Source organism: Chiloscyllium punctatum, chromosome 47 (genome assembly GCF_047496795.1).
Source record: "Chiloscyllium punctatum isolate Juve2018m chromosome 47, sChiPun1.3, whole genome shotgun sequence".
NCBI lineage: Eukaryota > Metazoa > Chordata > Chondrichthyes > Orectolobiformes > Hemiscylliidae > Chiloscyllium > Chiloscyllium punctatum.
The window spans coordinates 34977676-34992183 of record NC_092785.1 but is presented as its reverse complement, the minus strand read 5'-3'; the positions used below and the strand labels follow the sequence as shown (position 1 = coordinate 34992183).

The window sequence follows — 14508 nt, the reverse complement described above, 5'->3', positions numbered from 1 at the left end:
TCCCTCAATTCAATACAATCACCATTCCCTCAATTCAATACAATCACCACTCCCTCAATTCAATATAATTACCTCTCCCACAATTGAATACAATCACCACTCTCAAGGCAAAATCACCGCTTCCTCAATTCAATACAATCACCGCTTCCTCAATTCAACAAAATCACCGCTCCCTCAATTCAATACAATTATCACTCCCTCAATTCAATATAATCACTGCTCACCCAATACAGAACAGTCACCACTTCCTGAATACAATACAATCACCACTCCCTCAATTCAATACAATCACCGCTCCCTCAATTTAATACAATCACTGCTCCCTCAATTCAACCACCACTCCCTCAATATAATCACTGCTCCCTCAATTCATGACAGTCACCACACCCTCAATTCAATACAATTATCACTCTCTGAATTCAATAAATCACCCATCCCTCAGTTCAATACAATAGCCGCACCCTCAATTTAATACAATTACCACTCCCTCAATCCAATACAATCACTGCTCCCTCAATTCAGTACAATCACCACTCCCTCAATTCAATACAATCACCACTCCCTCAATTCAATACAATCACCGATCCCTCAATTTAATACAATCACTGCTCCCTCAATTTAATTCAATCACCGCTCCCTCAATACAATACAATCACTGCTCCCTGAATTCAATACAATCACCACTCCCTCAATTCAGTATAATCACCGCTCCCTCAATTCAATACAATCGCTGCTCCCTCAATTCAACACAATTACCACTCCCTCAATTCAATACACTCACCGCTCCCTCAATTGAATACAATCATCGCTCCCTCAATTCAATACAATCACTGCTCCCTCAATTGATAACAATCACCGCTCCCTCAATTCAATACCATTCCCTCTCCCACAATTGAATACAATCACCACTCTCAAGGCAAAATCACCGCTTCCTCAATTCAATACAATCACCGCTTCCTCAATTCAATACAATCACCGCTTCCTCAATTCAATACAATCACCGCTTCCTCAATTCAACAAAATCACCGCTCCCTCAATTCAATACAATTATCACTCCCTCAATTCAATATAATCACTGCTCCCTCAATACAGAACAGTCACCACTTCCTGAATACAATACAATCACCACTCCCTCAATTCAATACAATCACCGCTCCCTCAATACAATACAATCACTGCTCCCTGAATTCAATACAAGCACCACACCCTCAATTCAATACAATCACTGCTCCCTCAATTCAATACAATCACTGCTCCCTCAATTCAAGACAATCACCACTCCCTCAATTCCATACAATCGCCGCTCCCTCAATTGATCACAATCACCACTCCCTCAATTCAATACAATTCCCTCTCACACAATTGAGTAGAATCACTACTCTCAAGTCAAAATCACCTCTCCCTCAATTCAATACAATTACCACTCACTCAATTCAATACAATCACCACTCCCTCAATTCAATACTATCACCACTCCCTCAATTCAATACAATCACCACTCCTTCAATTCAATACTATCACTGCTCCCTCAATTCCATATAATTACCTCTCCCACAATTGAATACAGTCACCACTCTCAAGTTAAATTCACTGCTCCCACAATTCAATACAATTACTGCTCCCTCAATTCAATACAATTACCAGTCCCTCAATTCAATACACTCACCGCTCCCTCAATTGAATACAATCATCGCTCCCTCAATTCAATACAATTACGAGTCCCTCAATTCAATACAATCACCACTCCCTCAATTCAATATAATTACGTCTCCCTCAATTCAATACAATCACCACTCCCTCAAATCAATATAATTACCTCTCCCTCAATTCAATACAATCACCACTCCCTCAATTCAATACAATCACCACTCCCTCAATTCAATATAATTCCCTCTCCCTCAATTGAATACAATCACCACTCTCAAGTCAAAATCACCGCTCCCTCAATTCAATACAATTACCTCTCCCTCAATTCAATACAATCACCACTCCCTCAATTCAATACAATTACCTCTCCCTCAATTTAATACAATCACTGCTCCCTCAATTCAATTCAACCACCACTCCCTCAATATAATCACTGCTCCCTCAATTTATGACAGTCACCACACCCTCAATTCAATACAATTATCACTCTCTGAATTCAATACAATCACCCATCCCTCAATTCAATACAATAGCCCCACCCTCAATTTAATACAATCACTGCTCATTTATTTCAATACAATCACTGCTCCCTCAATTCCATAAAATCACCGCTCCCTCAATTCAATACACTCACCGCTCCCTCAATTCAATACAATCACCACCCCCTCAACTCAATACAATTACCACTCCGTCAATTCAATACAATCACTGCTCCCTCAATTCCATAAAATCACCGCTCCCTCAATTCAATACACTCACCGCTCCCTCAATTCAAAACAATCACCACCCCCTCAACTCAATACAATCTCCACTCCGTCAATTCAATACAATCACCGCTCCCTCAATTCAATACAATCACTGCACCCTCAATTCACTACAATCTCCACTCCCTCTTTTCAATACACTCACCGCTCCCTCAATTCAATACAATCACTGCTCCCTCAATTCAATACCATCACCACTCCCTCAATTCAATACAATCACCACTCCATCAATTCAATACAATAACTGCTCCCTCAATTCAATACAATTACCACTCCCTCAATTCAGTACAATCACCACTCCCTCAATTCAATAGAATCGCCGCTCCCTCAATTCAACACAATTAGCACTCCCTCAATTCAATACACTCACCGCTTCCTCAATGTAATCACTGCTCCTTGAATTCATGACAGTCACCACACCCTCAATTTAATACAATTATCACTCTCTGAATTCAATACAATCACTGCTCCCTCAATTCAATACAATCACTGCTACCTCAATTCAATACAATCACCACTCCCTCAATGCAATACAATCACCGCTCTCTCAATTCAATACAATCACTGCTCACTCAATTCAATACAATTACCACTCCCTCAATTCAATACAATCACTGCTCACTCAATTCAGTACAATTACCACTCCGTCAATTCAATACAATCACCGCTCCCTCAATTCAAGACAATCACTGCTCCCTCAATTCAATACAATCACCACTCCCTCAATTCAATACAATCACCACTCCCTCAATTCAATATAATTACCTCTCCCTCAATTGAATACAATCACCACTCTCAAGTCAAAATCACCACTCCCTCAATTCAATACAATTACCTCTCCCTCAATTCAATACAATTACCACTCCCTCAATTCAATACAATCACTGCTCACTCAATTCAGTACAATTACCACTCCGTCAATTCAATACAATCACCGCTCCCTCAATTCAAGACAATCACTGCTCCCTCAATTCAATACAATCTCCACACCCTCTTTTCAATACACTCATCGCTCCCTCAATTCAATACAATTACAGCTCCCTCAATTCAATACAATTACCATTCCCACAATTCAATACAATCACTGCTCACTCAATTCATTGCAATCACCACTCCCTCAATTCCATACAATCGCCACTCCTTCAATTCAATACAATCACTGCTCCCTCAATTCAATACAATCTCCACTCCCTCTTTTCAATACACTCACCGCTCCTTCAATTCAATACAATCACAGCTCCCTCAATTCCATACAATCGCCACTCCCTCAATTCAATACAATCACTGCTCCCTCAATTGATCACAATCACCGCTCCCTCAATTCAATACAATTCCCTCTCCCACAATTGAGCACAATCACTACTCTCAAGTCAAAATCTCCACTCACTCTATTCAATACAATTACCACTCCCACAATTCAATACAATCACTGCTCACTCAATTCAATACCATCACCGCTCCCTCAATTCAATACAATCACAGCTTCCTCAATTCAATACAATCACTGCTCACTCAATTCAATACAATCACTGCTCCCTCAATTCAAGACAATCACTGCTCCCTCAATTCAATACAATCTCCACTCCCTCTTTTCAATACACTCACCGCTCCCTCAATTCAATACAATCACTGCTCCCTCAATTCAATACCATCACCACTCCCTCAATTCAATACAATCACCACTCCATCAATTCAATACAATAACTGCTCCCTCAATTCAATACAATTACCACTCCCTCAATTCAATACTATCACTGGTCCCTCAATTCAGTACAATCACCACTCCCTCAATTCAATAGAATCGCCGCTCCCTCAATTCAACACAATTAGCACTCTCTCAATTCAATACACTCACCGCTTCCTCAATGTAATCACTGCTCCTTGAATTCATGACAGTCACCACACCCTCAATTTAATACAATTATCACTCTCTGAATTCAATACAATCACTGCTCCCTCAATTCAATACAATCACTGCTACCTCAATTCAATACAATCACCACTCCCTCAATGCAATACAATCACCGCTCTCTCAATTCAATACAATCACTGCTCACTCAATTCAATACAATTACCACTCCCTCAATTCAATACAATCACTGCTCACTCAATTCAGTACAATTACCACTCCGTCAATTCAATACAATCACCGCTCCCTCAATTCAAGACAATCACTGCTCCCTCAATTCAATACAATCTCCACTCCCGCTTTTCAATACACTCACCGCTCCCTCAATTCAATACAATCACAGCTCCCTCAATTCAATACAATTACCATTCCCACAATTCAATACAATCACTGCTCACTCAATTCAGTGCAATCACCACTCCCTCAATTCCATACAATCGCCACTCCCTCAATTCAATACAATCACTGCTCCCTCAATTGATCACAATCACCGCTCCCTCAATTCAATACAATTCCCTCTCCCACAATTGAGCACAATCACTACTCTCAAGTCAAAATCACCCCTCCCTCAATTCAATACAATTACCACTCCCACAATTCAATACAATCACTGCTCACTCAATTCAATACAATCACCGCTCCCTCAATTCAATACAATCACAGCTTCCTCAATTCAATACAATCACTGCTCACTCAATTCAATACAATCACTGCTCCCTCAATTCAATACAATCACAGCTTCCTCAATTCAATACAATCAATGCTCACTCAATTCCATACAATCACCGCTCCCTCAATTCCATACAATCACTGCTCCCTCAATTCCATACAATCACCGCTCCCTCAATTCAATACAATCACTGCTCCCTCAAATCCATTCAATCACCGTTCCTTCAATTCAATACAATCACCGCTCCCTCAATTCAATACAATCACCGCTCCCTCAATTCAATACAATCACTGCTCCCTCAATTCAATGCAATCACCGCTCCCTCAATTCCATACAATCACCGCTCCCTCAATTCAATACAATCACCGCTCCCTCAATTCCATACAATCACCACTCCCTCAATTCAATACAATCACCGCTCCCTCAATTCCATACAATCACCACTCCCTCAATTCAATACAATCACTGCTCCCTCAATTCAATGCAATCACCGCTCCCTCAATTCCATACAATCACCGCTCCCTCAATTCAATACAATCACCACTCCCTCAATTCAAAACAATCACCACTCCCTCAATTCAATAAAATCACCATATCCTCAATTCAATACAATCACCACTCCCTCAATTCAATAAAATCACCGTTTCCTCAATTCTATACAATCACCACTCCCTCAATTCCATACAATCACTGCTCCCTCAATTCAATACAATCACCGCTCCCTCAATTCCATACAATCACTGCTCCCTCAATTCAATACAATCACCGCTCCCTCAATTCAATACAATCACCGCTCCCTCAATTCAATGCAATCACCACTCCCTCAATTCCATACAATCACCACTCCCTCAATTCAATACAATCACCGCTCCCTCAATTCCATACAATCACTGCGCCCTCAATTCAATACAATCACCACTCCCTCAATTCAATACAATCACCGCTCCCTCAATTCAATACAATCACCGCTCCCTCAATTCCATACAATCACCGCTCCCTCAATTCAATACAATCACCACTCCCTCAATTCAGTACAATCACTGCTCCCTCAATTCAATGCAATCACCACTCCCTCAATTCCATACAATCACCGTTCCCTCAATTCAATACAATCACCGCTCCCTCAATTCCATACAATCACTGCGCCCTCAATTCAATACAATCACCACTCCCTCAATTCAATACAATCACCGCTCCCTCAATTCAAAACAATCACTGCTCCCTCAATGTAATACAATCAGTGTTCCCTCAATTCAATACAATCACCACTCCCTCAATTCAAAACAATCACCACTCCCTCAATTCAATACAATCACCGCTTCCTCAATTCAACAAAATCACCGCTCCCTCAATTCAATACAATTATCACTCCCTCAATTCAATATAATCACTGCTCCCTCAATACAGAAGTCACCACTTCCTGAATACAATACAATCACCACTCCCTCAATTCAATACAATCACCGCTCCCTCAATTTAATACAATCACTGCTCCCTCAATTCAACCACCACTCCCTCAATATAATCACTGCTCCCTCAATTCATGACAGTCACCACACCCTCAATTCAATACAATTATCACTCTCTGAATTCAATAAATCACCCATCCCTCAGTTCAATACAATAGCCGCACCCTCAATTTAATACAATTACCACTCCCTCAATCCAATACAATCACTGCTCCCTCAATTCAGTACAATCACCACTCCCTCAATTCAATACAATCACCGCTCCCTCAATTCAATACAATCACTGCTCCCTCAATTTAATTCAATCACCGCTCCCTCAATACAATACAATCACTGCTCCCTGAATTCAATACAATCCCCGCATTCAGGGTGCAACATGCAACAGGTCAGCACGCTCTCGCCCTGATGCTGAGACACATCAGTTGTGCCTGTCATCAGGTGATGTTGCTTGTTGAAGGACATGTGTTGAGGTGTCATGTCCTGTGGAGCGCTGTCCAACCCTTCCTTACAGTCACAGCTACAGCATTGTCTATATCCCACTCCTCCCCTTTAACATTGCATTCGTTGCATGGAATTCCCGAAGCCTGACATTAGTTCAACCTGGTGAGAGACTGGGGCGTCACCGCGGTACAGGGGTTAGCGCAGCTGCCTCACGGAGCAACGGACACGCGGTTGAGTCCCACAGTAGAGCGACTATCTGTGTGGAGTTTGCACATTCTCCCCGTGTCTGTATGGGTTTCCTCCGGGTGCTCCGGTTTCCTCCCACAGTCCAAAGATGTGCAGGTGAGGGTGGATTGACCATGGGAAATTACCCATAGTGTTCAGGGATGTGTAGGTTAGGGTGGATTGGCCATGCTAAATTACCCCATAGTGTTCAGGGATGTGTAGGTTAGGGTGGATTGGCCATGCTAAATTACCCCATAGTGTTCAGGGATATGTAGGTTAGGGTGGATTGGCCATGCTAAATTACCCCATAGTGTTCAGGGATGTGTAGGTTAGGGTGGATTGGCCATGCTAAATTACCCCATAGTGTTCAGGGATGTGTAGGTTAGGGTGGATTGGCCATGCTAAATTACCCATAGTGTTCAGGGATGTGCAGGTGAGGGTGGATTGACCATGGGAAATTACCCATAGTGTTCAGGGATGTGTAGGTTAGGGTGGATTGGCCATGCTAAATTACCCCATAGTGTTCAGGGATGTGTAGGTGAGGGTGGATTGGCCATGCTAAATTACCCCATAGTGTTCAGGGATGTGTAGGTTAGGGTGGATTGGCCATGCTAAATTACCCCATAGTGTTCAGGGATGTGTAGGTTAGGGTGGATTGGCCATGCTAAATTACCCATAGTGCTCAGGGATGTGGAGGTTAGGGTGGATTGGCCATGCTAAATTACCCATAGTGTTCAGGGATGTGTAGGTTAGGGTGGATTGGCCATGCGAAATTACCCCATAGTGTTCAGGGATGTGCAGGTTAGGGTGGATTGGCCATGCTAAATTACCCCATAGTGTTCAGGGATGTGTCGGTTAGGGTGGATTGGCCATGCTAAATTACCCATAGTGTTCAGGGATGTGTAAGTTAGGGTGGATTGGCCATGCTAAATTACCCCATAGTGTTCAGGGATGTGTAGGTTAGGGTGGATTGGCCATGCTAAATTACCCATAGTGTTCAGGGATGTGTAGGTTAGGGTGGATTGGCCATGCGAAATTACCCCATAGTGTTCAGGGATGTGCAGGTTAGGGTGGATTGGCCATGCGAAATTACCCCATAGTGTTCAGGGATGTGCAGGTTAGGGTGGATTGGCCATGCTAAATTACCCATAGTGTTCAGGGATGTGCAGGTTAGGGTGGATTGGCCATGCTAAATTACCCATAGTGTTCAGGGATGTGCAGGTTAGGGTGGATTGGCCATGCTAAATTACCCATAGTGCTCAGGGATGTGCAGGTTAGGGTGGATTGGCCATGCTAAATTACCCATAGTGCTCAGGGATGTGCAGGTTAGGGTGGATTGGCCATGCTAAATTACCCATTGTGTCCAGGGATATGCAGGTTCGGGTGTATTGGCCATTCTAAATTACCCTTAGTTTTCCATTAACCATGGGTGAAAGGGTTGGGGATGAAATGGTTCTGGGCTGGATGCTGTTCGGCGGTGCGGTGCGTACTTGATGGGCTGAGTGGTTGCACTCAAAATGGATGCTGTGAAAGTTAGCCCATTTCTGCATCACCTGCTGAGCCACGCACAGACAGAGAGTCTCCCCATCAACCCCAGTCACCTATCCTCGCGAGAGACACTCTACTCACTCGCTTGTTAAATGTTGCGTAGAAAGCGATGTAGGGCTGGAACTCCTCTGCTGCTTCCTCAAAGGCTTTGAAATCTGTTGGAAGACCAAGAAACAGGAAATCAGACTTCTATCCAGTCACTCCAGAGTCCAGAGCACTCTGCCCAAGTTCGATATCCCTCGGTTAGACCGCTCCTTAGTGGAGATCTCAGTGTGAATGCGATCATGTGTAAATGTAGCAACTATACTGCGTGCAATTCTGGTCTCCTTCCTATCGGAAAGATGTTGCGAAACTTGAAAGGGGTTCAGAAAAGATTTACAAGGATGTTGCCAGGGTTGGAGGGTTTGAGCTACAGGGAGGGGCTGAACAGGCTGGGGCTGTTTTCCCTGGAGCGTCGGAGGCTGAGGGGTGACCTTATAGAGGTTTATAAAATCATGAGGGGCATGGATAGGATAAATAGACAAAGTCTTTTCCCTGGGGTCGGGGAGTCCAGAACTAGAGGGACATAGGTTTAGGGTGAGAGGGGAAAGATATAAAAGGGACCTAAGGGGCAACTTTTTCATGCAGAGGGTGGTACGTGTATGGAATGAGCTGCCAGAGGATGTGGTGGGGGCTGGTACAATTACAACATTTAAGAGGCATTTGGATGGATATATGAATAGGAAGGGTTTGGCCATGCTAAATTGCACAGAGTGTTCAGGGATGTGTAGGTTAGGGTGGATTAGCCATGCGAAATTACCCATAATGTTCAGGGATGTACAGGTTAGGGTGGATTGGCCATGCTAAATTACCCCATAGTGTTCAGGGATGTGTAGGTTAGGGTGGATTGGCCATGCTAAATTACCCATAGTGTTCAGGGATGTGCAGGTTAGGGTGGATTGGCCATGCTAAATTACCCATAGTGCCTAGGGATGTGTAGATAAGGGTGGATTGGCCATGTTAAATTGCACATAGTGTTCAGAGATGTGCAGGTTAGGGTGGATTGGCCATGCAAAATTACCCATTGTGCTCAGGGATGTGCAGGTTAGGGTGAATTGGCCATGCTAAATTACCCATAGTGTTCAAGGATGTGCAGAATAAGGTGGATTGGCCATGCTAAATTACCCATTTTGTCCAGGGATGTGTAGGTTAGGGGGGATTGGCCATGCTAAATTACCCAGAGTCCTCAGGGATGTGTAGGTTGGGGTGGATTGGCGATGTTAAATTGCCCATAGTCCTCAGGGATGTGCAGGTTAGGGTGGATTGGCGATGTTAAATTGCCCATAGTGTTCAGGGATATGCAGGTTGGGGTTGATTGGCCATGCTAAATTACCCATAGTGCCCAGGGATGTGCAGGTTAGGGTGGATTGTCCATGCTAAATTACCCCATAGTGCTCAGGGATGTGCAGGTTAGGGTGGATTGGCCATGCTAAATTACCCCATAGTGCTCAGGGATGTGCAGGTTAGGGTGGATTGGCCATGCTAAATTACCCCATAGTGCTCAGGGATGTGCAGGTTAGGGTGGATTGGCCATGCTAAATTACCCATAGTGTTCAGGGATGTGTAGGTTAGGGTGGATTGGCCATGTGAAATTACCCATAATGTTCAGGGATATGCAGGTTGGGGACGATTGGCCATGCTAAATTACCCATAGTGCCCAGTGATGTGCAGGTTAGGGTGGATTGGCCATGCTAAATTGCCCATTTTGTCCAGGGATGTGTAGGTTAGGGGGATTGGGAATGCTAAATTACCCAGAGTCCTCAGGGATGTGTAGGTTGGTGTGGATTGGCCATGTTAAATTACCCATAGTGCCCAGGGAAGTGCAGGTTAGGGTGGATTGGCCATGCTAAATAACCCATAGTGCCCAGGGATGTGCAGGTTAGGGTGGATTGGCCATGCTAAATTACCCATAGTGCTCAGGGATGTGCAGGTTAGGGTGGATTGGCCATGCTAAATTACCCATAGTGTTCAGGGATGTGCAGGTTCGGGTGGACTGGCCACGCTAAATTACCCATAGTGTTCAGGGATGTGCAGGTTAAGGTGGATTGGCCATGTGAAATTACCCATAATGTTCAGGGATATGCAGGTTGGGGACGATTGGCCATGCTAAATTACCCATAGTGCCCAGGGATGTGCAGGTTAGGGGGGATTGGGAATGCTAAATTACCCAGAGTCCTCAGGGATGTGTAGGTTGGTGTGGATTGGCCATGTTAAATTACCCATAGTGCCCAGGGATGTGTAGGTTAGGGTGGATTGACCATGCTAAATTACCCCATAGTGCTCAGGGATGTGCAGGTTAGGGTGGATAGGCCATGCTAAATTACCCGTAGTGTTCAGGGATGTGTAGGTTAGGGTGGATTGGCCATGCTAAATTACCCCATAGTGTTCAGGGATGTGTAGGTTAGGGTGGATTGGCCAATGCTAAATTACCCATAGTGTTCAGGGATGTGCAGGTTAGGGTGGATCGGCCATGCTAAATTACCCATAGTGCCCAGGGATGTGCAGGTTAGGGTGAATTGGCCATGCTAAATTACCCCATAGTGTTCAGGGATGTGTAGGTTAGGGTGGATTGGCCATGCTAAATTACCCATAGTGCTCAGGGATGTGTAGGTTAGGGTGGATTGGCCATGCTAAATTACCCCATAGTGTTCAGGGATGTGTAGGTTAGGGTGGATTGGCCATGCTAAATTACCCATAGTGTTCAGGGATGTGTAGGTTAGGGTGAATTGGCCATGCTAAATTACCCCATAGTGTTCAGGGATGTGTAGGTTAGGGTGGATTGGCCATGCTAAATTACCCATAGTGCTCAGGGATGTGTAGGTTAGGGTGGATTGGCCATGCTAAATTACCCCATAGTGTTCAGGGATGTGTAGGTTAGGGTGGATTGGCCATGCTAAATTACCCATAGTGTTCAGGGATGTGTAGGTTAGGGTGGATTGGTCATGCTAAATTACCCCATAGTGTTCAGGGATGTGTAGGTTAGGGTGGATTGGCCATGCTAAATTACCCATAGTGCCCAGGGATGTGCAGGTTAGGGTGAATTGGCCATGCTAAATTACCCCATAGTGTTCAGGGATGTGTAGGTTAGGGTGGATTGGCCATGCTAAATTACCCCATAGTGTTCAGGGATGTGTAGGTTAGGGTGGATTGGCCATGCTAAATTACCCATTGTGCCCAGGGATGTGCAGGTTAGGGTGAATTGGCCATGCTAAATTACCCGTAGTGTTCAAGGATGTGCAGAATAAGGTGGATTGGCCATGCTAAATTACCCATTTTGTCCAGGGATGTGTAGGTTAGGGGGGATTGGCCATACTAAATTACCCAGAGTCCTCAGGGATGTGTAGGTTGGGGTGGATTGGCGATGTTAAATTGCCCATAGTGTTCAGCGATATGCAGGTTGGGGTTGATTGGCCATGCTAAATTACCCCATAGTGTTCATGGATGTGCAGGTTAGGGTTTAATTGGCCATGCTAAATTACCCATAGTGCCCAGTGATGTGCAGGTTAGGGTGGATTGGCCATGCTAAATTGCCCATTTTGTCCAGGGATGTGTAGGTGAGGGGGATTGGGAATGCTAAATTACCCAGAGTCCTCAGGGAGGTGTAGGTTGGGGTGGATTGGCCATGCTAAATTACCCCATAGTGTTCAGGGATGTGCAGGTTAGGGTGGATTGGGAATGCTAAATTACCCAGAGTCCTCAGGGATGTGTAGATTGGGGTGGATTGGCCATGTTAAATTGCCCATAGTGTTCAGGGATGTGCAGGTTGGGGTTGATTGGCCATGCTAAATTACCCCATAGTGCTCAGGGATGTGTAGGTTAGGGTGGATTAGCCATGCTAAATTACCCATAATGTTCAGGGATGTGCAGGTTAGGGTGGATTGGCCATGCTAAATTACCCCATAGTGTTCAAGGATGTGCAGGTTAGGGTGGATTGGCCATGCTAAATTACCCATAGTGTTCAGGGATGTGCAGGTTAGGGTGGATTGGGAATGCTAAATTACCCAGAGTCCTCAGGGATGTGTAGATTGGGGTGGATTGGCCATGTTAAATTGCCCATAGTGTTCAGGGATGTGCAGGTTGGGGTTGATTGGCCATGCTAAATTACCCCATAGTGCTCAGGGATGTGTAGGTTAGGGTGGATTAGCCATGCTAAATTACCCATAATGTTCAGGGATGTGCAGGTTAGGGTGGATTGGCCATGCTAAATTACCCCATAGTGTTCAAGGATGTGCAGGTTAGGGTGGATTGGCCATGCTAAATTACCCATAGTGTTCAGGGATGTGTCGGTTAGGGTGGATTGGCCATGCTAAATTACCCCATAGTGTTCAAGGATGTGCAGGTTAGGGTGGATTGGCCATGCTAAATTACCCATAGTGCCCAGGGATGTGCAGGTTAGGGTGGATTGGCCATGCTAAATTACCCATAGTGCTCAGGGATGTGTAGGTTAAGGTGGATTGGCCATGCTAAATTACCCATAGTGTTCAGGGATGTGTAGGTTAGGGTGGATTGGCCATACTAAATTACCCCATAGTGTTCAGTGATGTGTAGTTTAGGGTGGATTGGCCATGCTAAATTACCCCATAGTGTTCAGGGATGTGTAGGTTAGGGTGGATTGGCCATGCTAAATTACCCATAGTGCTCAGGGATGTGTAGGTTAGGGTGGATTGGCCATGCTAAATTACCCATAGTGTTCAGGGATGTGTAGGTTAGGGTGGATTGGCCATGCTAAATTAGCCCATAGTGTTTAGGGATGTGCAGGTTAGGGTGGATTGGCCATGCTAAATTACCCCATAGTGTTCAGGGATGTGCAGGTTAGGGGGGATTGGCCATGCTAAATTCCCCGTAGTGTTCAAGGATGTGTAGGTTAGGGTGGATTGGCCATGCTAAATTACGCATAGTGCTCAGGGATGTGTAGGTTAGGGGGGATTGGCCATGCTAAATTACCCCATAGTGTTCAGGGATGTGTAGGTTAGGGTGGATTGGCCATGCTAAATTACCCATAGTGTTCAGGGACGTGCAGGTTAGGGTGGATTGGCCATGCTAAATTACCCCATAGTGTTCAGGGATGTGCAGGTTAGGGTGGATTGGCCATGCTAAATTACCCCATAGTGCTCAGGGATGTGTAGGTTAGGGTGGTTTGGCCATGCTAAATTACCCATAGTGTTCAGGGATGTGTAGGTTAGGGTGGATTGGCCTTGCTAAATTACCCCATAGTGTTCAGGGATGTGCAGGTTAGGGTGGATTGGCCCTGCTAAATTACCGATAGTGTTCAGGGATGTGTAGGTTAGGTTGGATTGACCATGCTAAATTACCCATAGTGCCCAGGGATGTGTAGGTTAGGGTGGTTTGGCCATGCTAAATTACCCATAGTGTTCAGGGATGTGTAGGTTAGGGTGGTTTGGCCATGCTAAATTACCCATAGTTTTCAGGGATGTGCAGGTTAGGGTGGATTGGCCATGCTAAATTACCCCATAGTGTTCAGGGATGTGCAGGTTAGGGTGGATTGGCCATGCTAAATTACCCCATAGTGCTCAGGGATGTGTAGGTTAGGGTGGTTTGGCCATGCTAAATTACCCATAGTGTTCAGGGATGTGTAGGTTAGGGTGGATTGGCCTTGCTAAATTACCCCATAGTGTTCAGGGATGTGCAGGTTAGGGTGGATTGGCCCTGCTAAATTACCGATAGTGTTCAGGGATGTGTAGGTTAGGTTGGATTGACCATGCTAAATTACCCCATAGTGTTCAGGGATGTGTAGGTTAGGGTGGATTGGCCATGCTAAATTACCCCATAGTGTTC

The 14508-nt window shown here is 44.7% G+C and overlaps 1 protein-coding gene across 1 annotated transcript in view; it reads right to left on the bottom strand.

Annotated features, from left to right (window-relative positions):
* LOC140468579 (calsequestrin-1-like) overlaps positions 1 to 14508 on the bottom strand; it is a 348864-nt gene that overhangs the window by 23810 nt on the left and 310546 nt on the right. The window contains exon 5 of the mRNA XM_072564668.1: positions 8755 to 8828. Coding sequence (XP_072420769.1) covers positions 8755 to 8828 — 74 coding nt within the window. The remainder of the gene's footprint in view (positions 1 to 8754; positions 8829 to 14508) is intronic.